At 38.6% G+C, this 26,793-nt stretch overlaps 3 protein-coding genes across 6 annotated transcripts; 1 reads left to right on the top strand and 2 right to left on the bottom strand.

The window, feature by feature from the left end:
• Positions 1 to 568: 568 nt before the first annotated feature.
• Positions 569 to 3,757, top strand: LOC149947323 (uncharacterized). The gene is made up of 6 exons (XM_090171901.1): positions 569 to 983; positions 1,053 to 1,408; positions 1,472 to 1,808; positions 1,875 to 2,569; positions 3,110 to 3,272; positions 3,348 to 3,757. Exons 1-6 carry the CDS (start codon positions 797 to 799, stop codon positions 3,479 to 3,481), a joined length of 1,872 nt encoding a protein of 623 aa, XP_090028027.1. The 5' UTR covers positions 569 to 796; the 3' UTR covers positions 3,482 to 3,757.
• Positions 3,758 to 6,996: 3,239 nt separating this feature from the next.
• LOC149947324 (transforming growth factor-beta-induced protein ig-h3-like) lies at positions 6,997 to 14,112 on the bottom strand. Its single transcript, XM_090172999.1, has 11 exons — positions 13,771 to 14,112; positions 9,792 to 9,890; positions 9,667 to 9,731; positions 9,458 to 9,606; positions 9,219 to 9,395; positions 8,858 to 9,158; positions 8,579 to 8,788; positions 8,206 to 8,522; positions 8,002 to 8,138; positions 7,771 to 7,936; positions 6,997 to 7,713 (listed from the first exon to the last, which is right to left on the bottom strand). Exons 1-11 carry the CDS (start codon positions 13,899 to 13,901, stop codon positions 7,426 to 7,428), a joined length of 2,040 nt encoding a protein of 679 aa, XP_090029125.1. The 5' UTR covers positions 13,902 to 14,112; the 3' UTR covers positions 6,997 to 7,425.
• A 5,864-nt stretch (positions 14,113 to 19,976) lies between these two features.
• LOC149947325 (solute carrier family 35 member G1-like) lies at positions 19,977 to 25,426 on the bottom strand. Of its 4 annotated transcripts, none has more exons than XM_090171883.1 (4): positions 25,233 to 25,426; positions 23,502 to 23,661; positions 23,366 to 23,407; positions 19,977 to 22,159 (listed from the first exon to the last, which is right to left on the bottom strand). In XM_090171883.1, the coding sequence occupies exon 4, from the start codon at positions 22,151 to 22,153 to the stop codon at positions 21,053 to 21,055; it is 1,101 nt and encodes a 366-aa protein (XP_090028009.1). In that variant the 5' UTR covers positions 22,154 to 22,159; positions 23,366 to 23,407; positions 23,502 to 23,661; positions 25,233 to 25,426; the 3' UTR covers positions 19,977 to 21,052. The 4 variants fall into 4 exon arrangements, with proteins under 4 accessions (XP_090028009.1, XP_090028007.1, XP_090028008.1 ...); XM_090171881.1 differs by having other exon boundaries at positions 23,366 to 23,416; XM_090171882.1 differs by lacking the exon at positions 23,502 to 23,661 and having other exon boundaries at positions 23,366 to 23,416.
• Positions 25,427 to 26,793: the final 1,367 nt, after the last annotated feature.

Below are 26,793 nucleotides of genomic sequence, written 5' to 3' on the forward strand. Positions count from 1 at the left end.
GATTAATATTCCCAACTCAATGATCGGCCTCATTACAATGTGATCCATTTATGATAGTAGTGATATTTTTAATTTTACATTGCTCAATAAAGATGTGTCTAGATATTGCTTAAGCAGATTTATAGTTCTTTATTTAACACTCCAATATTTTGAAATACCAATAATAACTAACAATAGCACATATTGTCAAGAATAGATAATTTGACCATAAATTATGAAAGCCTGATTTAGAAGTTTAAAAATGGTAAGTAGCCAGTGGCCAGAGGCCAGTTTTTTAATTAAACTACCTAGGCTCTACTGGCCACAGCTCCAGTTTAAAAAAAAATTCCTTATTTCTCAGCCTAACACAAACCATAGAAATTTCGTCATGCTACATTAAAGCAAAACGTCATCATGGCGTTCATCTAAAAGTTGTTGGTAATGGCTGAAGCTGTCCAATGAAATACTAAATTCATGATGTCATTTTTAAAGCAGCCAATCGGGATTTAGAAAGATCGTGAATAAGTGGCACGTGACCGTGACCGAACGTGGTCTTGTTTATTATGAGTCATTTCCAATTCATTCGCCTCGTCTTTTGTTGTTACATGTAGGTAATGTTCTAGAACTTCTTGTACCATATAAAAAGTGCGTACAAAAATTTACGTAGTTATATTTTCGCTGGAAACTGGGAAGGAAGTGTATAAGTCGTCCTTTTGTTGCTTACCTTATTGTCCAAGTATTTTAATATTATATTCTTCAACGTCTTTTTGATATTTTGAAAGCAATTGCTGAGTTTTGTTTGTTGTGGAATTGAGAAATGGCAAATAATAACGCTACGAAGGTGAAAGCCTATCTTTACGAAGATAGCCAAGTCGGAACGTCCGTAAAAGTTAGAGAAGTTAGGCTGTTAGTGATCACGGACATCACTTATGCGATACTTCGTCAAAAGATAAAGTCTGTCTTTCCGGACTTAAACAACCACAATTTTTCGATAACTTGGCAAGGTAAGAATATATGAAATAAAACATAAGCTCTAATTTTTTAAAGTTTTTTTAATGAAATTCTTAATTTAGATGAGGAGGGTGATAACATCACTGTTTCTAGTGAAGAAGAATTACTGCAAGCTATTACCTTTGCCTCTGGTGGAGTGCTTCGTGTCTATATCAGAGTGATGGGAGTTGAAAGTATCGCAACCATTGACAAGGAAGTCAGTGAATCAAATTCGAGTGCTACATTGAATGAAACGGCTCCATTACTTAAGCCAGAAATCCATCCAAATGTTCTTTGTGATGGGTGTAACGGAACCATTTCTGGACCTCGTTACAAGTGCTTAACTTGTGATGACTATGACCTTTGCCAATCTTGCTTGATGAAAAACACCCATAATGATCATGATATGATCAGAATCATTGCACCAACCCGAAACTATGTAAGTATTTCTTTCTGTATTTTAAAAATACATTCTTTATAATACTAATCTTATTGTTAATAGGCTACTCGAGAATGGTTCAAACCAATGCAACATATCTGGTTCAAAATGGCCCGTCATTCAGCGCATCTTGAAAAGAAAGAGGAAAAGATGAAAGCGAAAATGGATGCTATTAGAGAGAAACACTGCAAACGCATTCACCGAATGAAAGCTAAAAAAGAAGAGCACAAGGGATCGGATAAGGGTGACGCTACATCGAGTGGAATTCCAGGCTTTTACCAGGACAACCCATTTCTCGACTGTGGATTTGGCCCTTTTTTTGGAATTCATGGAAATATGGACAAGAACGCCATTCTTAAAAACATCGGAACTTCTGTGGCTAATATGCTTGACCCTCTCGGTAATTAATCACAATTTTTAATTATTTCTTGTATTTTTAATAATGTTTTATCTTTTTCAATGATAGGTATCAACGTTACTGTTGATGTAGAAAACAGTGATGGAGAAATTGAACCATGCATATCGTGCCCCAGCAAACCTAACCCTAAAAAGAGTTTTGAAAATTCATTTTGTATACCAGGGGGATTATTCGGATCCACCACTGATGGAAAAGAAAAAGATAGCCAGAATAACAGCACTGAAAAAGATAGCCAGAATGATAGCCCCAATAACAATGATCCTCCGTCTTTAAGGCGCATTTTGTCCAACATCACTGAAATGTCAGGAAATTTGTTTCAACATATGCAGAACTTGAGCCCTGAAGAAAGAAAAGAATTTGCCAAGGAACGCTTTATTGAGGTTCAAGGTATTCTGTCCGAAGTTCTTCACGGAGTTACGGGAGACTCTTCTGATCAAAGAGCTTCTGAAGCTCAGGCGACATCCTCGACTGAGGGAACTACCACTAATTCAACTACTGTAGCGCCAACTGAAACCAACGAAGTTTCTTCATCCGCATCAGTTGAAAATTTGGTACCAGTTACGGCTGTGAGTGACGGAGGCCAAAATGTGGCTGAAGTTGCGACTGATGATGCCACAAAGGTTAAACAAGTCCAAGAGCAAATCAAACAGAGACAAACTGGGGCCATCTCTAAACAAATCAAAATTGCGGGAATAGCTGAACCGCCAACTACTACTTTGATCGATGTTTCTGAAGATAACATGGTAAGGAGGCGGTCTTATTTTTTGCGTCCTCGCAGCAGCGTTAATCGCGTCGAAAAACGTAATTTTTAAGACCCAATGAGATTGCAGTATTATTTGATTTTATTAAAGCGGAGCAGCATACCGGGGCCCCAATGGGTGGAATTTTAGAAACGCTAAGAGTAATATCGACATATTCATTCTCCCTGAGTATAAATAAATACATTCTTGGTGGCGCTACAAGTGCGGCTAAATTGAAGTCCTTTTGTAAAAATTAAAGTTTAAAAAAGATCTAATTAAGTCAACAGTGACTTATAGCCCTTTAATTTTTCATTTAATTTTGGAAATTTGTTAATTTTTTAATATATAAACAATGAAATAAAAAGTAACAATGGCAAAAAATAGAAAATATGATAACAAAAATATTATTTGAAGTTTTTATTGTATCGGAATTTAAAAAAAGAAAAAAAAGCTTATTTTAATTACTATTGTAACTAACTAATTACCCTGTTTTTACCTTATTGTTACGTATAAATAACATAAATTAAATTATTCCTTTTTCAGGAAAATTCTGGATATGGTTGGACTATAGTAAATAGTGATGCAACTCAAGTTAAATCTAGATCTATTTCCCCAGAAACTCAAACTGCTCATGTTCCAGCCACAAAATTAACTGCAGCTTCAAAATTCACTCCGTCTTTGTACCCGTCAGTTGAACTTGATAATGGTAATAACGATTTACAGTTTGTTGTATAAAATATTCTTCCCCAAATGTGTAATTTAATTATTTTGGTTTTTTCAGGTAAATTTCAACTTGCTTTAGAGCAAATGCTGCACATGGGGTATTCCAACGAAGGAGATTGGTTGATCTCTTTGATTAAAGCCAAACAGGGAGACATAGCCGCAGTCTTGGATGTTTTGCATCCAAATAAATGAATTTTTTTCATTCCCCCATTTTATTCCCTATAAGCGCAGTTCCTTATATAACGATATACAATTCCACTAGTTAATGTAATCGCACTTTAATACATTTAGTTTATATTATTGAAAGTGCACGTCTACCTTTAATTCACTATAATTATCATTTTAATTTTCCATTTTGGTGGAATTCCAATATGTATATTTGGATTATTTTATGGATAATTGCATTACTTTTATAATACTATTTTAATGTATATCTGTTATGAACCAATAAAGATGTAAGACACGTAATATTTGAATTTTATCAGAACTATATAATTTGTATTACAACTTATTTTCATAGAAATAAATATTAGTTACGGGCCTGCCCCACAAAAGTTTCTATAACAATGGTCCTTAGGGACGCTTGTTATGGATAAAACATTTTCGTAGGCTAGCCCTAGAGACCTTAGCTAGACCACTGGCCCAGTTCGACCAGAAGGATATAATAACTCTTCTGAGATAAGAATTCACCCAAGCTTTAAGAAATTGTATACATTTCTTTTCAAATGTCCCCCTGCACGAGCTACGTGACCTGAAAATTTTAAATCCATACTAAAATTTAATTTGATTTGTTAGCACTTAATCGTTGTTTTATTTACACCCTGTATACACCTTCAGAAGTTCCAGACAGTTTAGGTATAGATCTGTGCCCTTAGAGTGTTGTCGTCTGAAACCCTGCGACGTCACCATTGAAATTTGCCTATTGATAAAAAACGGTAACTGTCATGGCGGCCACTATTAACACTACAGCTGTGACGTTATGGGTTTTCAAAATCGTATCAGACGACAACACTATATCCGGGCTCCCAGTGACTTTGTCAGCTCTTGCAGATCCTTAGGATAAGAAATGTAAATTATATAACATACGATTAGAAATTTAACGCCCTCGCGATATAAGGAAATTGGATATTAGATAATAGGTATCTCCGAAATAATTAAGGCGATAAATATAGCTGATAGATAGGAAATTTAAAACCATCGCGGTCGCAATTAAATCAGTCTTTCCTTTCTAAAGTCCTTAGTCTTGATTGGTCTCTGTTCTGCCTGTATAATAGAGTTGCCCCACAGTCCTTCCTACTACTTCCTTGCCCCCCCCCCCCCGCTAGGAAGGCTTGTGGAAGCTAGTCGGTATAGTCTAAGCATACCCTACCAAAATAACCCCTCTTGTTGAAGATAAAGTTCAATCTCGTAGAGAGTCATGGCGGCTAGGAGTATTATATTCCTAGGTGGCGGGAGGTTTAAAGCTTTTGCTTAGTCCAAGTGCTGAGAAAATTCTTTTTATTTTCCGCCCTATTAGCAAAGTCTTGCCCATCTTGTTAAAATGTTGTTCTTACGTCACAATACACAGCTTTATTAGTATATTCTAGCGATTTGCACGCGCACTTGAAAGATGTATTTTCTTCGCGACAGATTGTAAAAGTAAGAGAATGTGACATGAGAGCCACATTAAAACAAGAAAGTCAAGTTACTTTATAAAAAGAACTACATTGGGCGACTGCTCCTGGGGAAGTTCCAGATAACTCATCCTTCTCATGTTTTACACTTTCGAATTCCGAAGTGGGCACTATCAATTTTCGATGTGCTTCTCAGCACTGGTTTCTCGTATCGTTCTTGCCTGTCTAAAATTCTTGAAGCTACTGACACTTTTTACGTCGAAACTTAAATTTCCGGTCCCCAAAATTAATTAAAACACTGTATAATACCTAGCTTGTTTCCCCCAATATTTGACTACTGATAGCTTATTTGTACCCCTCATTTTCCAACTGACCAGTTAGCAATACAAGTTATACAATTGGCTAAGAATCGGTTCACCAAAATAAACTTGTAACGAAATTTGAAAGCTTCTTGTACCTTCTCGATTAAAATCTCCTAGAATACAACTTGTTGCGTTAGGTATCAAATCAACAATATTCGCTTATAACATACATTTTTCATAACAACTAACGACGTAAGACGAGCTAATACAACTGCTGGACTATTCGTTCTCGCATAGTGTTATCAATAAGTAGACCAAGCTACCTCAAAATATACATTTTCGAGAAGGATTATAATAGGTTTTCGTTCTTCATAGCCTGAAGATTTATGTACTACCGTTAATACCTAACCCTTTATATTATATTCACATTCCAGTATTATATTTATTCGATCTATTTATATTTTTATCCCTTGTATCATGAATTTATTCATGTTGAATATGAATAAATTCATGCTTGTTTGAATTAACAGTATCATCATCTTAGTTCATCTGATCTTATAGTTCTTATAGTTACGCATAGCAACCCCGGCCACCTAAATTAATGGCTTTAAAAGTCGCTTGATGACTTAGGCCTAATAAATATATTTTTACGATTAGTATACGATTTTTAGCTTACTTCATAGAAATTAAATCAATTTGAAAATAATGATACATATTAGTTGTAAAACTTCAAAATGATCTATTGTTAATTATCAGAATATTATCAACAAGGTTGAATACCAAAAGCGCTTAGTCGAGAGTCAGTTAGCGTCGACCTTAATTACGAAATTATCAATTTCAATTCGGAAAATGATCGTTGTCAGCTGACGCTAAACGTGTAGGAAGATTAATTAATTAACTAGTTTCCGTAAAACTAATTTTATTAATTAGTCCATAGTAGGGAACCTTAGGGTAATTCTGGAAATGAGCAAGTACTAAAATAAACTAACTTGTAAGTTATCGAGAAATAAAACAGAAAAAACAACAGAAAATTTTAAAGGGTAAATTATTATCTTAATAAATAATTCGCGTGTTTATGTAAGAACGGTAAATAAAATTCTTTTCGTTAACATGTTTTGAAGTAAAGTCTGGCCATCTTCGTTAATGGAAGAGGCTTACTCGAAAAATAGATATACAAGAAGATGAATTTAATAAATCCGATCATGGATTAATTAAAACAAACCACGTCGAACATCGCTGGCACCGAGATCTTCAGACTGAGCTCCACCGTTATGAGATCGCTATTTTCATTGGACAAGAGTTATTGTTTTTTTATTATTGATTTTGATGGAAAGGGTGGGTTTGTGGGTAACTAGGAGCAACAAACACAACACCCCACACAAGGAGAACGCAACCCGTCAAAAGTCGTGTATTTTCTTGTGTACGTTTTTCATTGGCTAGACGCTCTAGCGTCTGCTGGCGTCGGAAGGGGAAAATTCGGAAATGGTCTTCCCCCCCGCCCGTAAAACGTTCAGCGTAAAGGCTCGTGACGCTCGTCCAATGAAATTCGTACACAACCCTTCGTTAGCGTGTTTAAAGGCTAGCTGCGTTCTCCTTGTGTTTGTTGCTCCTAGGTGGGTAATATGAATCAAAATGAAACGAGGATTTGGGAATTACCCGAAGTCTAATTTTAAAAACTAAACTTCGCCAAGGATGGCTTAAAATTTCTAAAATAAACGGGCGTATGTGTACCCTCTAAACTAATGTACGGGTTTTATCTGTATTACATCAATATAAATAAGAAACTGGCACGTTCATTTTTATTTTTATTTATCGAAATATGATGAAATCGAAAATAAAATTTCATTGATCAACAATTTCACTAATAGGTTAAGCTAGAAATAGAGAAGATATATCGTATGAAATATCATATACTTCTGGTTGGACACTTTGCCCGTTGGCTATAAGACTCGTTAATTTTCAGAATAAACAGTTCAAAACATAGGCTAATTAAACGAGATTTGATTCTACACGTTTTTAGGCGTATTAAATTCTGTTCGAGGGTGGGATAGTACGTGTTACATTTTGAAGCACTTTGTTTGACGTATTTTGTATCACAACCATAATTAACCATCTACTGTTAAAAAAGCAAGCTGCAACGAACGCGGGCAAGCGATAAATCCCTTTCAGTTGATAAGGAAAGACTAAATATTGTCAGTTGATGCAATTGCGCGTAGAGTAGTTAATATCTGCGTCGATTCCGCCTGTTCGTGGATCTTCTTCTTTTTCTAAAATCCCGGAAGTGACCGTGATTTTCGGGCTCTGGCATAAGTACTTTGTCGATGCAATGTACGATACCGTCCTTGGTAACGAGGTCTTGCTTGACGACGTGGGCGCTGTTAACCATTAGGTCTCCGCCGTGTCTCTTATGGATTTTGATCGGCTCGTTTTCTGTGGGAACTCGATAGACCAATCTGCTTTGAAACGACCCCGAAGATATCATATTGTCAACCACGTGGTTTTGTAAAACCTAAAATATCAAATGGGATATTAGCGCGTTTTCATTGCTGAAACCTGAAATCTATACCTGTTTAAGTTGATGGCTGTCCTCCATCAAATTCGCCAGTTCCTGTTCGTCCATCTGTTGGAAGGCGTAATCGTTTGGCGCGAAAATCGTGATGGAGTCGTTCTCAAAAACGTTCAAGAATTGCGGGTCCGTCTCTCTCACGCGGGTTATGGCATTCGCGAACAAACTGTAATTGGATGTCAACGTTTTTACAAACGTCTTTGTTTCAGGTATAACGCTCATTTTTATTACCTAAAATTTCTGTCTTTCCTGAACATTTCCAAAGTGCTTAAATCTGGAGGGAACAAGACTTTGTCAATGACGTGTAGGACTCCATTTTGTCCCGACACGTCACCTTCCTGAATGATGGCGTTCTCCACACCAGTCGCCTCGATCGCGATAATTAACGAAATTAGTCAAATATACTGATATCGTTGGTAAGAAAGACAATCTTACTTTGCGATAGACCTTCAACCTCAAAATCGACTGTTTATTTAGATTGTCTACTCTCTGGTTATCGATCATGGTGTCTTTGGTCACTCTGCCGTCGACCGTATGATAGTTCAGAAAACTACGGGCCGCTTCCACGTTCGTTTTCAGTTTGTCCAATTCCTTGGCCGAAATCTCTTCGAAGGCCGCGTTGGTGGGCGCGAAAATTGACACTTGGCTTTCTTCGGTCACTTTAATCAGTTCTTCCAGAGCCCCGAATTTGGCGATATGATTGAATATGGATATGTATTCCCGGTCTTTGGCGATGTCCACTATACTTCTTACTGGGTGAAGAATCAAGCGTGATTCGGGTAATAAGTTCAAAAGTCCGAGAAATTACCTTCATCCGGAATTAGCAAATCGTTAACTACTACTACCAATCCGTTTTTAGCGAGAATCGTTTCCCCCGGCATTCGAACTCCATTGACTAGCATCGACGTTCCGTTGCAAGAGAAACGTAGTCTCTCGCCGCCCATGGTCTTCATATTGTGGTTATCGATAATGGCCGTTGGGCAAATGGGATGGTGGACTATGTGATTCTGCAATAGAGCTGTAAAGGAAACGGTTCCCGTTTTAATCTACAATTTAGCTTTTGTCACCCTGTTTTTTTTTACCCAACCTAGCTGAGCTTTTGGATTATCGGTGATTTTTCTCAATTCATCCGGGCTGATTTTTTGGAACGCTTCGTCGAAAGGGGCGAAAATGGTAAATGGTCCCTGAGATCTGAGTTCGTTGACTAGATTCGATTGAAGTAAAGCGCGCGATAGCTCCCGAAAGCGCCCATCGTAGAATATCATCTCGGGCACGCTCGTAAAACTTTCGCTGGACGGCGGTAAAAGAACTTGGTCCAGCAAATGGACGATGCCGTCCAACGCTTCTTGGTCTTTACGAATAATTGGGGCGCAATTAACGGACATCATCTGTAGGAATAGATAGCTGAATAGTTAAGCGTTCATCGGGCTTACATTTACGAGAAATACCCCGTTGGCGTATCTGTTGATGCGCAGCTGCGGACCTCCGAGCATGGTATCCGCCATAAAGTTGGCTCCGAAGTCTTTCGAATGAATTCGTTTGGACACAATATGGTATAATAGCGGAGACGAATTGAAATCACGCAGGCTATGGTTAAATATCTCTTGATGAATTGTCACCATGCTCTGTGTAGAGAGAGGTTTGGTCAATTCAATGTTTGTCTATGACTGGGTTACGACCAAAGTACTTTGAAAGCGTCGTTGGTCGGCGCGAAGATTGTGTGAGCTCCACCTTCCTCTTTGATTCGTTCCGCTATGCCGGTCTGAACCAGGAAGTCGACGAAACTGGTGGCTCCCAAATTTCTGGTCGTCTCCAGAATATCCACCATCGGTTTGACTATGACGGAGTAGGAAATAAGATTCGTTATAATATTTGAATGTATTTTTGATATCTTACCTCCGGTACAGCCATGTTTGCCTTGTAATTGTTGAAAGCCTTCGCAACATTCGTATCGAATCACTCTATTTCGTATCGATATTTTAAAATTACGTAATTTCCTCGTAGCTAAGTAAATTATTTACGTTTTAACGCCGCATATTTCACGATTGGACCAGTACTTGCATTCGGTCCAGTATTTCTTGTTCGTGCCTGGAATTTCTTCCACCGCGCAAGTGTTCGGACTGAAACGAAATATTTTGGTTTTAAAGCTTGGTTTTCACTTGGCGGTTTTTGGGCGAAAAAGCCCGGCGTCGACGGAAAATGGGCGAAAATTTCCGTCGACGCCGGGCGGAAATTCCGTCGGTTTTCGGTTTTGTGTGGCGATTTTCATTTCTATTTTTTTCGCTCAGTTGGGCGATTTCGCTCTTTTTCAACCAATCAAAAACCATTTTCGAAAGGTGACTGTGACGTCAGGGGGATGGTTAATTTCCTGCTTCTTGCATCCGGAACTCGGCCACGTGCTTTTCTGTGAATTTTGGAACGTGTTTTTTTTTGATACCCTTGTTGCCTTCTTTTCCAGTATGTTTCTTTCACACAAACCGATCTTTCATAACTCATATTTCTTTGAACACGATAGATCATGTAAAATAACATTAAATTTAAAATGCTTACATGAGCTTTAATCAATAGTTCACTATTATGATCAGATAAATCATCCATTTTTAGGCCTAGGCTTAAATCTCCACTATCAGACGAAAACCGACGAACTCGCTGCCAGAAAGAAATCGCTTTATTTCCGCCCTAAAAAAACGCCAAGGGAAAATGCTAAAACGCCGACAGTGAGCGAAACGTCGAAAACCATATCGCCGACGTCAAACTTTCTGTCGGTGATTTTCCGCCAAGTGAAAACCAGGCCTAAAACTATCTTTCCGAAATTGGGAAGAAAATGGAAATTTGATTGGGCTGCGCGAGTACTCGAACATCATCGATTACTCGGCATTTTTGGAAGTCAAGTACTCGAACTCGACCTCGAATAAGTAATTGGATTATCGAGTACCAAAAAATTGCATAGTCGAAAAAGCTGCTCTAAGTTCTAAGAGGGGTTTTTGAAACTTTTTGGGGCGGCAATAATAAACGGTACCTACAAGACGTACAAACAACAAATGCATTGAATGACCTTGGGGATGGATCACGGTTTTTAATACGTAGTGCGTCTGCCCCGTTTTTCTCCAATAATATGATTGTATTGGTATTTTACTATTAATTTCTTTAATTAGGCCAGTATTGTAGTCACTATAAGGTTACTAAAGTTGTGGAAACGGTGGATCATTTAAGTTAAAGGAATATTTTTCCACATTGAAAGTTAGTTTATGCTCATTTTAAATTTCATTTCTAATTACTTGAATAAAACCAGCTCCTAATCAAGTACTCGATAACACGACTCGTTAAAAATATTAATCGAGTTTTTTTCTGAATTAATTGACTAGAATGAGAGAAAATTTTCCCTTAATCAAGTACTCGATTACTCGATTCGAATACTCGATGAAAAAAAGGTCGTACACGATATCCGACTCGATTGCCTAAAACCACTATTCGCACAGCCTTAAAATTTGATTTATGAAAACGTTGTATAAAAAAAAACCGTCACAGTTGCTGAATGATTTTTGTTTATTCCAGTATGACTTCACGATCGGTATCGGGCGGTATAAAATTAACTTGTTCTACGAACCGGTTTTTCGGATACGTTTAATAAAAGTACGATTGTTGATCGCGCACATAGCAGATTTTTGTTAACCGCCATTTTTATTATTTAATTAGAAACGGCTTTTGAGAGTTTTGGCGTTTAACAATCTTTTACGTCACGATAAGCAATCGGAAAAGAAAGTTAAAGCAATCGGAAGAATCGGGTCAACGTGTGACGATAAATAGGTGTTTTCATAAAATCCCCATCAAAGAACAGCCTAGGAGGTGGTATACTCTAGGAAGGGACATGTAACTGTCTGTAGTCTTTGGTTTTTATTGTTTTTTCGGGAAACATGTTTGCCAGCTTATTAACGTACATTGATGCGGGTCGCGCCGACGGTTTTAGAACTGGGACCTACTGAACTGAACTCCAAAGACTGAGCCAGATTTTTTGAAAACACATATTGAAAGCGGACGAACTTTAAAAATTCTGAATGCATTCTTGGGAATACATGCTGAAGACACTTTATAGTTTTAACCATTAAAATGCTGATTTTGAGGGCAGATCACGTCTTTGATTTTTCTGACGATTTAATCATGATTAAATCTTGTTTAGAAACCAAAATGTGATTTTACACGTACAAAGATGAATTTGGTGTTTGAATGTTTATCCCTTACTTTTGGGACATCCCTGAATGCAATAAACTGCCCCTAATCTCTCCCCCTTCTGATTAATGGCTGCCTCTGGTGCTTTCCCATTTGCCAGGAAACTCCACTTATAGAATTTAGGTGTAATTAGCCGCGACTACTTAATTAATAATTACACGGGTTCAACGAATTTCTCCACTTTAATATAGCATTTTTCTTTTTTGCCAACAATTCAACCCTGAATTTCATTAAAAAAATATTCTAAGAAAGTTACAAGCTTAAAGGAATTGTTAATTTCTTTGGCTAGCGATTTTAATGAAATTTATTCAGGTGGCCGGGTAGGTAGGTGGTGGTTAGCGAGACAACAAATCCCTACACTAAATATAACCGTTAACCTTAACGCAATTGTTGTTAGTTCAAAAATAAGTTTTATCTTAAATATTTGCGTTTGTTGCCAATTCCCGCCTATAATTGCCCCAAAAGCAACATCCCTTTGACCTAAAGCATCCCGGAAATAATGATTAGACAAAATCCCCCCTCTAATAGAAAAAAATCGCAATATTATTGGAAATAAATCCCCTAAAATAACTAAAAAAAATCCCACCATTAACGAAGATAATATTGTGAAAGGTAAACTAATTAAACGATAAACTATATTATTTTTAAGGCAAATTAAAATTGAATGGCTATTTCGTTAGTATCGATTTTTAAGACGATTCATGGCTTTTATGGTGTTTCGGGAATTTAAGACCATTCTTTAAAGCTTTTGATTAGGGTAGGTCCGGGTAAGTTAGGTTAGGTTCGGTTTTAATAGACTAACTAAATGCGGCGATGTTAAATTAGGTTAGGTTAGGTTAGGGTTCGACTGGCTGTCTCAGGAGCTGTGGCTCTCACGTACACTAAAGGTATTTCCATATAGATTGGGTTAGGTGAGGTTAAATTAGGTTAGGTTAGGTTAGGGTTCGACTGGCTGTCTCAGGAGCTGTGGCTCTCACGTACACTAAAGGTATGTCCATATAGATTGGGTTAGGGGAGGTTAGATAAGGTTGGGTTGAGTTCGATAGGACGCAGGTACTCTAAAATGTCATAAAGTTATGTTAAGATAAATCAGGTCTCCGTAGGTTTCCTCTAAATCTTATATACAGGGTCACCCGCCGAAAGTTTTCAAAGGGGGGGGGGGGGGGGCAATCGTCATACCTAGTCAAAAGGGGGAAGGAACTTCATAACTTTATTATTGCATTTATAACTCACAAAAAGGGGGGGCAAATGCTTATATAAATTTAGCCCTTGGCTACTCCTCTGGTAGTTAAGTTTTTAAAAACATTAAGTTAATAAGAACCACCCATGGACTGCATTTATAAAAACCTTCAGTTAATAAGAATCACCTTTGGACTGCATTTATAGGGACTGTATTTATAAAAACATTAAGTTAATAAGAACCACACATGGACTACATTAAGTCATTCGAAATAATTTGAAAATCTTTTCAACCTAAGCCTTTCTTTTAAGTAATCAGGTGTGAAAATCATAGATAATCACGGAAATTAACTTAATAAAATGAATCAAAATCAATGAACTATTTTCGATTACTTTTTAGATCTTTTTATTTGTGAACATTGTATGACGAGGGATAATATAGATTTTGTCCCTAAACAAAAGCATTTTTATGATAATTAAGGTATTATAAACGAACGCAGTTTTTGAGAGATAACACGATTGATTAGATAAATTACAAAATTGCTAGTATCATTTGGTCTACTTTAAAAAAAAATATTTGCGGGTGACACTTACCCTTGCTTTTGAGCAATTTTGATCTGCCAATCGGGAATGGTCCTCCTCGCCGCCGATACCGAGTTGTCCCCGACCAGGAGCGTTACCAGAATAATTGTTAAGCCGAGATACCCTGTCCATTTTCTCTCCATGACTCCCGACTTAGTTCGAGGCGACAAAGAATAGCGAAAGCAATTCGCGACAATTTTTACAGTTGCTCGAAAGAAAGCAATTACTTTCTTTTCCCCGACTCGGTTTCCCGAAATAAGTTGTCCTCTTCCGCGATAGTGTGCGTGCGTGGGATATGGTCTATTTGGCCACCAACCATTCTCCCATTCTCCGACGTGCAACAGGAGGACGCGAGAGGGGTTCCACTCCAAGGCAGCTTGTCAAAGTCTTATTAGTCTTGCTTAAGAATCCCACGTTCTTTTAGTTATATCTTCTTTTATTTTTATAGCGTAGCTTACGCGAACCGATATAGATGTCTGTATTTTGTTTTTGGCATGGACTATACTTGTCATACGTTCGTGAAAAAATAAGCAACATCTGTCAAATCTACATTAACTCTTTTCTAAATTTACCTTCTAACTAAATTCCTACGTTTTAACTCGTAAAGCGGCAATTTGTTTTAGTACTTTATGAAATGATAAATAATCAAATTTTCTTTGAATTATCCAAAATGGTACGTGGTATCATTTATTCTCAATTGATCGAGCTGCATTGCAAATGATCCAACGCGAAATATGTGATTAAATTTGGTTAAAATGATAGAAAATTAAAACTTATAAGTGATTCTATTGATTTATAATGCCCTAAATTTTATTTATACTAGGATCTATTAGTTTTATGTTGCTTTGGGTTAGGTTAAATCAAGCTTTAGTTTGGTTTTATAACAAATATTATATAATTAGTATTATATTATACTAATATAAATAAACAGATCTGTTGAAATTCTTGTGAAGCAAAACATAAATTAAAAACCACCTTTTATCGTGACACTAAGGAAATGGCAAATAAATATAAAAAGTCAGAGCTATTTTAAGCCACAATCCAACGGGACAGAAATCAAAAAAGGCCGTCGCATTCAGAAGTAAGACGTTCTTTTGGTTCGTCACCCCTTATTTATATATTTTTAATTTCGAACGATGACGTGTCGCGTCTGCATACGCTGGTTCGATAGACGCTGCTCAAAGTTAAACACTCTTCTATTGATAAACTTTTTTCTATCAATATTTCTATAACTTGGCTAGACCGATTGAAAAACGAAAATCCTTTAAAATGCTATTACGTTTCGAGGAAAAACATTGAGACTATTGCGGATTTTTCTTTTGGGGTAAAAATAACTTTCAGGTTGAGAAAGTTTAGGGCGTTTTGTCAGGTAATTAACAAAATTATAAAATGTTCACTTTAATATGCGAGATAAACTTAACAAATTTGGCACATCTTGTTTCCGTTGACGCCAAAGCTATGGCCAAAGTTCTGGCAACAAGCTCAGGAGAGGCAGGATCCACAGTCAAGTGTGATATTATTGAAACTAGTATTCGCTCATACGCAAGGGTGTATCGAAGGAGTCGGATTCAGCCTTCAATTTGTCAAAATTCTTGGAATTTTTCATAAATGTTCCTAAAAAAGTGTCTCTAAAGACCAGAAAATCTTTATTTAGCCAGAGGGATGTCTTAACTCGATGCTCTTTGGCATTGAGATTCGATCAAATTGTAATTCAATCAAATCAAGAAAATAAATTAAACGAAATGGGTCTACGCGTTACGACTTGTTTGTAGGCGTCCATATAAAAATACCCTTTAACGAATTCGCTTTAAGGTTAAGTAGAAACAACGCTCACGCTCGCAGCGTTTCAATATTAGAGAAAAGGGTTCAATTTAAATTAATGACACAAACAACTGATATAAATATGGTAACATTTGACATTTGCTCCGTAAATAATCCTAACCTTGGCTAATTTGATCTGGCTTAATGCTAATTAATATTCAAGGTACTTCCAGTTCCGTCATACCGATTCCCGTTGCAGTACACCGAAATAACAAAGATAATATAGATCTCCGTACCCTAGATTCGAATTCTGAGAACTATAGAATGACTGTTTTGTAACGAAGCATTTACCGACTTCCGGCACGTGATCTCCGAAAAATCAGCCTCCATCGGCCGTAATCCTATCATGGCCAACTTTGATGTCGCGCTGTTTGTACAACAGCGTGTCATCAAAGTTGACCGTTGTCTTATCTATAGCTGGTTATGATGGTAACTACGGAGTTATATATATCGGAGCTCCGGCAGGAAGTGGGTAAACGCTATTGACTACGCTCGAGGAAATTATTTCGAATCTAGGGTACGAGTTTTATATTATCTTTGGCTAAACGTGAAGAACAGCACTCTTTTTAAAGGCATTTCACTAACACGCGTACGTAGAAGAGCCAGGGTCGGACTGGCTAGTAGTTGGCCCCACCGGCTATGCAATCGTGTTGACCTCATTTCCCATTAATGCCAATTTTTTCCACTTTGGCCCCCAATTTGAGTTGGGCCTGATCTGACCGGCGATCGCCGGTTAGCCGCCCGGGCCAGTCCGGGCCTGAGAAGAGCAAATGACTTGAAACAGTCTGATATTGCGCACGTGTTTGATAGGCGTATGCTGTGTTCTTGACCTTCATTTTATGGCGTTATTTTTCTTTTGGGGCAGCTCCGATACTGCTCGAAAAATCCGTTCGAATCGAGTAAATTTGACGCTTGACCTCATCGTTCTCTCAGTGCCCACAGTGAGAGTGATTTTCCAATGAGAAAAACCTTGTTGTAAGAGCAGTAATTTGGGCGCAATTAATGTCTTCATTTTAAATTAAGACACGCGAAGGTTTTATAATCAGTTCTTAAAAATTAATAAAGATATGCCCGATAAGTATTTCATCCAAAACCTCAATTTAATAAATTCTAAAAACTGAATATTTGGCAAGTTAGTATTTTACCTGATCGCCTCTATTTTTTATTCCATTGCTCTAACACTGACCCCGGAGTAACAGAGCGCGATAAATTGGCTGCTCTCTCATCATCAATGCTCAATGGGTGAAAAGGCAATAATATGATTTTATTAGTAAAAATTGCCGCAAAATATATGATTAAAAATTAATTCTGGAGGCAAAACCTTCCATTGGAAACTGGAGGACCGGAGACTGGATGCCCAACCTTCAGTGGAGACTAGAGGACCGGAGACTGGAACCCCGAACTTCCATTGGAGAGTGGAGGACGAAAGACTGGAGGCCCAACCTTCCATTGGAAACTGGAGGACCAGAGACTGGATGCCCAACCTTCAGTGGAGACTAGAGGACCGGAGACTGGAACCCCAAACTTCCATTGGAGAGTGGAGGACGAAAGACTGGAGGCCCAACCATCCAGTGGAGACTGGAGGCCCAGCCTTCCAGTGGAGACTGGTGGACCGGAGACTGGAGGCCCAGTCTTCCATTGGAAACTGGTGGACCAGAGACTGTATCCCCAGCCTTCCAGTGGAGACTGGAAGACTGGTGACTAGAGTCCCAACCTTCCATTTGAAACTGGAGGACCGGACACTTTATGCCCAACCTTCCATTGGAGACTGGAGGACCGGAGACTGGATGCCCAACCTTCCATTGGAAACTTGAGGACCGGAGACAGGATGCCCAACCTTCAGTGGAGACTAGAGGACCGGAGACTGGAACCCCAAACTTCCATTGGAGAGTGGAGGACGAAAGACTGGAGCCCCAACCTTCCATTGGAAACTGGAGGACCAGAGACTGGATGCCCAACCTTCCATTGGAGACTGGAGGACCGGAGACTGGAGGACCGGAGACTGGAGGACCGGAGACTGGAGGACCGGTGACTGGAGGCCCAACCTTCCATTTGAAACTGGAGGACCGGAGACTTTATGCCCAACCTTCCATTGGAGACTGGAGGACCGGAGACTGGATGCCCAACCTTCTAGTGGAGACTATATGCCCAACCTTCCAGTGGATACTGGAGGCCCAGTATTCCATTGGAGACTGGATGACCGGTGACTGGAGGCCCAACCTTCCATTTGAAACAGGAGGACCGGAGACTTTATGCCCAACCTTCCAGTGGAGACTGGAGGACCGGAGACAATCTCCACCTTTCCATTGGAAACTGGAGGACCGGAGACTGTATCCCCAGTCTTCCATTGGAAACTGGAGGACCGGAGACCGGATGCACAACCTTTCAGTGGAGACTGGAGGACCGGAGACAATCCCCACCACTCCATTGGAAACTGGAGGACCGGAGACTGTATCCCCAGTCTTCCATTGGAAACTGGAGGACCGGAGACAGGATGCACAACCTTCCAGTGGAGACTGGAGGACCGGAGACTGGAGGCCCAACCTTCCATTGGAGACTGGAGGACCAACTTTCCAGTGGAGACTGGAGGCCCAGAGATTGTATCCCCAGCCTTCCAGTGGAGACTGGAGGACCAGAGACAATCCCCACCACTCCATTGGAAACTGGAGGACCGGAGACTGTATCCCCAGTCTTCCATTGGAAACTGGAGGACCGGAGACCGGATGCACAACCTTCCAGTGGAGACTGGAGGACCGGAGACTGCAGGCCCAACCTTCCATTGGAGACTGGAGGACCGGAGACTGTTATCCCAACCTTCCAGTGGAGACTGGAGGACCGGAGACTGTTACCCCAACCTTCCAGTGGAGACTGGAGGACCGGAGACTGATGATAAATTCTATGTTACCTTCACTGCTCAATAGATGACATTAGACGCCCACCCACGCAGCAGCAAGGAAATCACTTAAGCCAAAGATAATTTAAACTCGTACCCTAGATTCGAATACTGAGAGCTTTCCCATTGACGGTTGTGTTACGAAGCGTTTACCCTTTTCCGGCACGTGACCTCAGACAAATCGGGCGAAGTTACAGCGCGAAGTGGGTAAACGCTATCGGCAACGCCCGAGAAAGTGATTTCGAATCTAGGGTACGAGTTTAAATTATCTTTCCTTAAGCTTAGAAACAGAATTATTGTTAGTTTTAAAAAAAAATAAGAATTTTATGTCTACTTTTCAATATTTAGTTAAATCTAGAACAATGAGGTAGAATAAATAGAGATAAAAATAAACTGGGATTCGCGGGACACGTTTTATTTGAGTAGGAGAATTAGGCTTAAGTTTAAACTTTATCCAATCGTGTTGGCGCCATCTGTTTCTATAAGCAGACAATTTTGAAAAATATATTAAGGTTTAGTTTTCCAATAACACGATAGAGGGCGCCAACACGATTTGATTAAGATCATTTACTAGGCCTAACTCTCCAACTCAACAAATACAGTCCCACAAAACGGTAGGTCCTGGAAGGCGGATTTGGATCTCTATTTATTCTACCTCATTGATCTAGAATGTATTTACTTATAATTAGGGAAAATGACTATATTGACTCGTTGAGACGATTTTAACCGGATGGATGCTCCCAGTCCCCTCCACGCTCGAAGAGTAAGCTCCTTCCCCCTAAGCAAATCAAACTAGCTCGGCATCTCATTTGTTCCCTACAACTGACGTATTTCGAACTACGTCACTTCAACGAAATTCTTATTTTTAAATGTGCTACCTTCAAATAAATTTATATGGGTAAACTGTGCTGTTTTTGTTGATGGAAAATGTGCCGTTTCCGGCATTCTCAGAAGGAACATTGAGCAGTGGTTTCGTATTAACCCATGGCAGGGTCCCTAGGCTTCGAGCTTCTTTGGGCCCTTCGACATTCCCCTCGTGATGCGTGGGACCCTGCTCTTGGTGGACCCCTAGACTTCAGTCAAGTCAGTCTTATGGATAACGCGGAACTGATATTAGGTATATAAAAGCCAAATCTTTGCTGTTGATTAATAGGCTTCGAGCTTAGAAAACGTAGCGCCATCTACTTTAATACCTGTCAACTTTATGTGTGAAGAAAAAGCAGACGACTTTTGAATATGAATGTTCTTTAACTGAAACGTTCAGCTTTTATATCGAGATAATTTTGAATGAGCAGACAGCTTTCACACATTTGATTTAAAACTCAGTCGGCAGGCGGCGATACTTCTGACCAAAGATTAAACTAAGCACGAAGCTTATACTTGTTTTAATGAGTTTGAAAAATTTTGAGGAAGAAACATATGTTTATTTGTAATTAATACTGCAGTAATTTTAAATCTTTAGTACACACACTACCATTTTGTACGATAACCTTTAAAATTTCTCAGATCGTAAAAAGAAGATGTACACGTTAAAGGCACAATTGACTAGTTTGTGAACATGTATATTACAATGGCAGTCGTTATATATTTCAATTTTTAAATATTGCAAAATAGAGTTAATATCAACAACTAAGTTAGAAAAGTCAATATAAATTCCATAAAAAAATGTTAACGAACCTTTCTTCATATTTTAAGTATATAGTATTATATATATGAACGTTACATTTTTTTCCGTTTCATAAACGATGTTTGAAAAACACAACGGTTTAAATGGTATTTAAAGGGAATATAACCTCAGGTATTTGGTGTGGAACACCAACGCTTGCAGCTCTGGCCGCTCTTGCCTTTGGCTTTAAAAATGTTTGGCGCCACTGTACAGGGACATTTGAAAAATTGAAGGGGTCTTCCGTAAAGATTGCTTTGCAGGTTATATTCCCTTTAAAAATAAACGTGTATATAACAATAATTTACGCATTTATAAAATTTTTAATTTGTTAAGTATACTTTATCTAAAAGTAGAACATAACGACGTCGACAAAGAATTTTATTTTTGATATTTTTAAAGAAACTTTAATTTTTTGTTAATTTAAAAATAAATCGAATTTTCAAAGGGAGCTTTTAATTTCCCTTAAGTCGACGACCAAAATGGACGTCGACGACAATCAAATCTGCGTTATTATCTCTTAAAGTATACGCGCTATCACCATTTTTGACTTAAGTAAAATTTACGTCTGATATCGAGGTATAACACGTCATTACAAATTAAAATTCGTTTGTTTAAATTTAAGCACCGGGTTCATATTTTAGTAAAATAGTTGTTCAAACTCTGAAATACTTATAGAAAATCGACGGGTTTAGCTGTAAAATATTTAAAAAATCATTCGGATAACGCGTCTCAAAATCTCTCCGTGTGGTATCATTTGAAACCAAACCTCTTAAAGGTTGAACACCACAAATATCACTTTTCCGAAGGAGCTGGAGGTTGGGTTGGAATAAGAACTGTATCATTCCACTGTCTAAGAAGCGTTGTAACCATCATTCGGATTTTGAAGTTGGGTTCATCAGATCACGCGTACAAATTCAAACGACTGTTTCATCCAGATCTTCAATTTGATCTTCTTTGAAAGCGCGCTTCGATTTGGCGACTTCGAGGTATCTTTGCGGTTCCAGGGGAGGAACTTTGGATCTCGACCTGAATTTTTTGGCCGGTCCCACGAGACACACGTCGCAGAAATCGCATTTTTTCAAGGTTGTCAACAAAACCGAGACGAGAATTAACGCGGCGCCCAGCAAACTGTGCCAAGTTGGTATTTCGCCGACCAAGATGACTTGAAAAATGTACGTGAATAAGACCGCGCTCGTCTTGATGACGCTCAACCTCCCGGCTTTCACTAACTTTCCGGCCACGACCTGCAAGACGTTTGTGACGATTTGACAGGCGCCTCCCAACAGCAGAAGCATGGCACCGCGTCCGCACGAAGGGTACCTGAAGTCCATGGATAGAACCAGTAAAATTAAGGACAGAATGCTGAATATAATGGAAGCTAAGAATATCACAATTCCAGTGTTCGTCTTCTGCAACTTTCGGACGAGTAACGCTTGTATCGTCGTGAAGACGCAGGACAGAATGGACAGCAACGTGCCGATCCAAGCGTTTTCTTTGTAGTGACTTTTTCCGAACAGCCAGGTCGGTTTGGTGATGATGACGGCCCCGATGGCGACGGTGATGGCGCTGATACCTTGCGCCACTCCGAATTTCTCCTTCAGGACGACGTACGCCGCTAAAGTGGCGAAAATGGGCGTGGCGCAACTGATGACGTACACGTCGGCGGACGGTAAGAACGCCAAGGCGTAGTACACGAAGAACAGGGACGCGGCCGCAGCCAAAGCGTGTCCCACGTTAGCCGCCACTTCTTCGCGCACCCACGCGTCACTCAGCGAAGTCCACGTCAGTACCACGAAGATGGTAAAGACCACGAAGTGTTCGAGAGATCGCACCAGTAGAATCATGGGCGTCGAGACGTCCGCGATCATGGCCGCCGTTAAGAGGTGCAGCGGTGATCCCGCCGAAGACAGGAAGGCGCAATACACCCCGAGGAACTTGCTCCGAGAAAAGCGTTGGACGCATCCTCGCAAGTGGCCACCCGGCTCGCCTCTCGAAGTGCCTTTCCCGCCGTCCATTTTATCCTGAAAGTAGAGAAGGCATGGTATTACATGGTCCGAATGCTCGCGGTGACAATCCTAAAGCGCAATTTTGAAATGGCGTCAGAGAGGCCTTCGTAAACTTAAAAACTTAATTCAAATTAATAATTTCTAATAATCGTGTTATATTGATACGTATGTTAGATAAACATTTCACTCATCACGAGAGAGTCTACATCAAAGCAAATTTAATATGAAAAATTGTAGAAATGAGTAAGAACAGAAGTATACGAATTACTGTTTACAAGAGAAGTAGCCTTATACACCACCAAAATGTAAAATGACTTCGGAGGCTCGAGATAATTTTCAATTACCGAAGAATACACCACATCAAATAAGTTATATTCATCCGCTTACTAATGTAAACTGTTCACATTATTATATAACGACCAAAATAACTATATTTTTGTCTTTCACCTCCAACTAGTATTTCTTTGGAGCAATATTTCAAAATTTGTAATAATCAGCTAGGCTAATACCCAAGGCACCACCTTAGGCCCGAGTCATCTAGCGACTTATAATGCCTTTAAACAAGTGGCCGAGTTACAATGCGAAGGAGGGTGGTGGCAAGCCCTTCATGCCACGCGAGCCAACAGCTCCCTACACTCACTATTAACAGCTTGAGTCTGCGAAGATACGTGTTTGAAACAAATCACATTAGCAGAATAGAGTCATAGTGACTTCTCTCGTAATATATATATATTTTTCTTCCACAATAAACAATAATAATAATAATAATAATAATAATAATAATAATAATAATATACACTTGGTAAAAATAAGCCTTCTTAGCTTGAGCCCCGATCACGCTACACCTTAAAACACAGAGTTTAAGTCGGTTTGAATGCTAGTTTTGACCAATAAAATTGAAATGAACTCGCCGTGTTAACTGGTTTCGATAGTGTGACCGTGGCTTCGTTGAAACAATAAATTTCTGTCGATGTTTGTCACAACGTTCGTAAAATATTAACTTTGTAACAACAACAACATAACGGCGGAACACGCTGCCCCGGATAACCGAAACATTTCCCTCCGGATTTTTTCTCCAATAACTCGTATCTTCTCTTTGTACTTGGGCCTAACGAACCCTGCCGACTGACAAAACTTACATTTCCCGTCTCATATTCGTAGCCACAAAGTGTTTATAAAAACTTCGTAAATATTAACTACGGAACGAAACGTTCAACTTACCTAACACCTACTTTGTCGAAAACATTTTGAGATTCGTGCGAGCTGGCGCCGCTCGAATGTAAAGGAAAATTTACAATTAGCAAGACTGAGGTTTTACTACATAAATATGATATTCGAATTAAGGAGGTCCTTGTACCTTTAAAAGTGTATCATCTTTCTAGCCTGGAATTCATCTCTAGCAGCCTTAACCGTCAAACGTTATTCGTATTTAGAGACGTATTTAGTAGCTCTGGGTATCAATGTTGTAAACAAGATCGATTTTATAATGGATAATACAAATGTTTTTATCGTTTCGCCTAGATTCGAACATTGTGAGATTAGAGAAATCAGTTGGAGATTTCGTTCGAGGGGGGAAATAGCACTATCACTTCGTAAAAACGTGAATAGAATATTATCGAGAAACGCTCGGCTACGATGAGAAAAATCCTGGTATATTGCCAAACGTAAGTTATTCATCACGTTCAAGAAAGGGCAGGAATTTGATCGGATGGTAAGTACAGTCGCGAGAGTTTGGAAACATTTTGATTTATTTGAGTATATTTTGTAACAAGAATAGTAATAAGCTATCAAAGTGAAATTTAATTAAATTTTAATTAAAAATTGCATTAGTTTTCCTTTTCAGACTATACTGTAAATTTTGCGTAAATGTTGCTGAAGCCAAGGTTGTTGATTTGATTTGATTTATTTAAAAAAAACGATTTATTTGATTTAAATCTTATTTTAATAGATATTTAACTTTATAAAGAAACTACTTTGTACATTTTCAAAAATACACTGAAGTATAATAGTTGATTTAAATCATTTCCAAAAATAACTTGAATTAAATCACCGATTTAAATCAAATTAAATTAAATCCGACAACCTTGATTGGGACTCTTTAACGCGTTTAAATTTCTCTTGTATTATATTAAAATTGAAATTGCGCCTTTAATTAATTTTAATAAAATTATTGAAAAATCTTAATTTGCATAATTGTTAGGGGAACTTAAAAATGCAACTATGTATGACTGCGTCAACAGCCAAAATATCCATACACGCTTAGGCTTAATAAATTACAAATAGCATTATATTTACCTTTGAGTTATTAAATTTCTTTTGAATGGCGTTGAGCGTGTTTTACGTAATTAGTGTCATTTTCAAGGACAAAAGCTTTCCTCAAACATTCACCACAGTACTTATTATCCGCTTACAAATATATTTTTTAAATTTACATTCGATAACTTAACTTGAAAAACTCTAGCCCCCTTAAAAACGTGTAGAGACAACTTGTAGCTGAGTGTAGACGTAGTTTTATTCCGTACATTCTACACTCCTGAAAGTTACCCCGTTCACGTTTTCGAGGGTAGCCTTAAGCTGACTATTGTAAAAAAAAACACGAAAGGGAAAATTGATCGATTAGACTTTTCCCATATTACAAAAATAAATATTTTATTCAAAAGAATTGATACTTCTTTCATTTGAAATCTTTTATTTAAAAAAATTCGGGACGTTTCTGACCATTCTCAATCACTCACTTTTATTCCAAAATAAAACACTTAAGAATTGACGAAGTATCGACTCTTTTTAATAAAAGATATTTATACTTATTTAAACAGCCGTCTTCATTTCAACGTAACAGCTGCGGGTACACCGGGAGTTTTGGACATTTTTGGCCTCGTTAAAACTCGAGCTAATGATAAGAATTGTTTCGGGACATATCCGTTTCGTTACGCTCGGAAAGAAGCGCTCTTCCTCAAAGAAGATAAAATAATTTATTTATTACGACGAGTACAAACGTTCAGAGCCCTTTAGCGTTTCTCAAACACCGAGAACAAAATACAATAATGAGGAAAAAATATTATCCCCAAAAATACGTAATTACGTTTACCTATAGGCGGAGAATTTCCCAAAACATTGAATCTCCTCGATGTCCAAGCGGGAGCCAAGGACATTCCCAAAACATCTCTGTCACAAACCCTCCTTTCGCCAGCGAAATTTCTCCGCTCCTTTTCCCTTCGACTCGCGATGCCGCAGCCGCGTATATGTAGGTCACATACAACAAATGCGAAGGCCTAGATACGCTTTTCTACCGACATTATGTGCCAGTCATTAGAATCGTACACGCGCGATTTTTTGCGGTTCTTTCATCATACATTATACCAGAAGTATATAATATCACTCTTACCACAGAAGTATCCGCTTAGAAAGTAAAAATGTAACGCGTAACTTCGCACACTCGAGGCAGATTTAAGTGAAGGCGATTTTTCCGTTGAATCGCGGATGTGTACACAGCGTCACGCCATTTTACCGCGCGTATTACTCCGCCTAACGTAATATGTACGAATTGCACCGTGCAGGTATATTTCCTTATTTATAAACCATATTCTATACGTGCAGTAGGTTAAGAAAATCACAATGTTTCGTATTTCCCTTCGTGATATTTTTTCTTACGAAAATAATTTAGAAAAATCAACGGGAGGCGGTTCATTTACTTGTTTCGAGCGAATAAGGTTAGTAGAATAGGGATATCAATACTTCTATCGTAAGAGTGATATTATAGTCTTTTGATGATACGTAATAATTTTTCGAACGCTAGCACCCGCATGCAGATTAGAAGAAATATACAATATGTATTTTATTATTTTAATAAAGTGTCAAAGGAGAGGTTAATAGTGAAGTTAAGCTCGAGTCAAAATACGTGAACGGGAAACTTGTAGGGATTTAACGATATAACGCGCTACCTATACTCGTACAAGTCTTCCCTACACGATTTCGAGGGATGCTTTAACCCGTCTGTGTAGGATTGTAGACGTAGACAGCCAGCCCTGCTACAAGTTTTCTATCGCGTGCTTAACCTCTTTATTAATTAGGTGCCGCGTACGTGTATTTTAAAATAATTTATTCGTTTTCGTACGTAAATCGATGTGGCCCGCGGGTTTCGATTTTTGGTGATAGAGCTTTTCGTAATCTGAGGTTTTGGGCTTACAGAAATTGATAAATAGATTAGCGCTACAAAACGATTGGAAAAACGCTTGCTAATTACGTTAACGACAACAACTGTTTTCGCAACCATTAGTAATTATATATGTTACGAAAAAGTTTTTGCTTAAACAATCTGGTACCTCTACGAAGAATTCCAATTAAAATATCCATTTTGGCTCCGTAACCCGAGCCGCTATAGCTGTCAAAACACGACTTTTTCAAAAAGAAAAATTTAGCGTTTAACAGAACGTGATAATACATCTACAACGAACATTCGTGTGGGCCGTTTAAACTTAGTTCCCCCTGTTTGCGGCACTTGGGCCATCTAGAAAAAAATGTAGGGGAAAGTGTCGCGACAAATTTTGACTCCCCAACCCAAATAGAAAAAGAAATAACGAGTGATTGATAGATATACGAATGTGAAGTTTAAATGACGGGGTAAAGTTGAGCTTACGAGGCTGGTATTG

Source organism: Leiobunum rupestre, chromosome 4 (genome assembly GCF_980474605.1).
Source record: "Leiobunum rupestre chromosome 4, qqLeiRupe1.1.hap1, whole genome shotgun sequence".
Lineage (NCBI taxonomy): Eukaryota > Metazoa > Arthropoda > Arachnida > Opiliones > Sclerosomatidae > Leiobunum > Leiobunum rupestre.

Bases quoted from the DNA above. Each gene is read 5' to 3' on its own strand.
- LOC149947323 (XM_090171901.1), top strand. From the start codon at position 797: ATGGCAAATAATAACGCTACGAAGGTGAAAGCCTATCTTTACGAAGAT. The intron at 1,809-1,874 runs GTAATTAATCAC...TTTCAATGATAG, and splicing joins TAATATGCTTGACCCTCTCG to GTATCAACGTTACTGTTGAT. The intron at 2,570-3,109 runs GTAAGGAGGCGG...TTCCTTTTTCAG, and splicing joins ATGTTTCTGAAGATAACATG to GAAAATTCTGGATATGGTTG.
- LOC149947324 (XM_090172999.1), bottom strand. From the start codon at position 13,901: ATGGAGAGAAAATGGACAGGGTATCTCGGCTTAACAATTATTCTGGTA. The intron at 8,139-8,205 runs GTAAGATTGTCT...ATCGCGATCGAG, and splicing joins GGTTGAAGGTCTATCGCAAA to GCGACTGGTGTGGAGAACGC. The intron at 7,714-7,770 runs GTATAGATTTCA...TTGATATTTTAG, and splicing joins ACAGCCATCAACTTAAACAG to GTTTTACAAAACCACGTGGT.
- LOC149947325 (XM_090171884.1), bottom strand. From the start codon at position 22,153: ATGGACGGCGGGAAAGGCACTTCGAGAGGCGAGCCGGGTGGCCACTTG.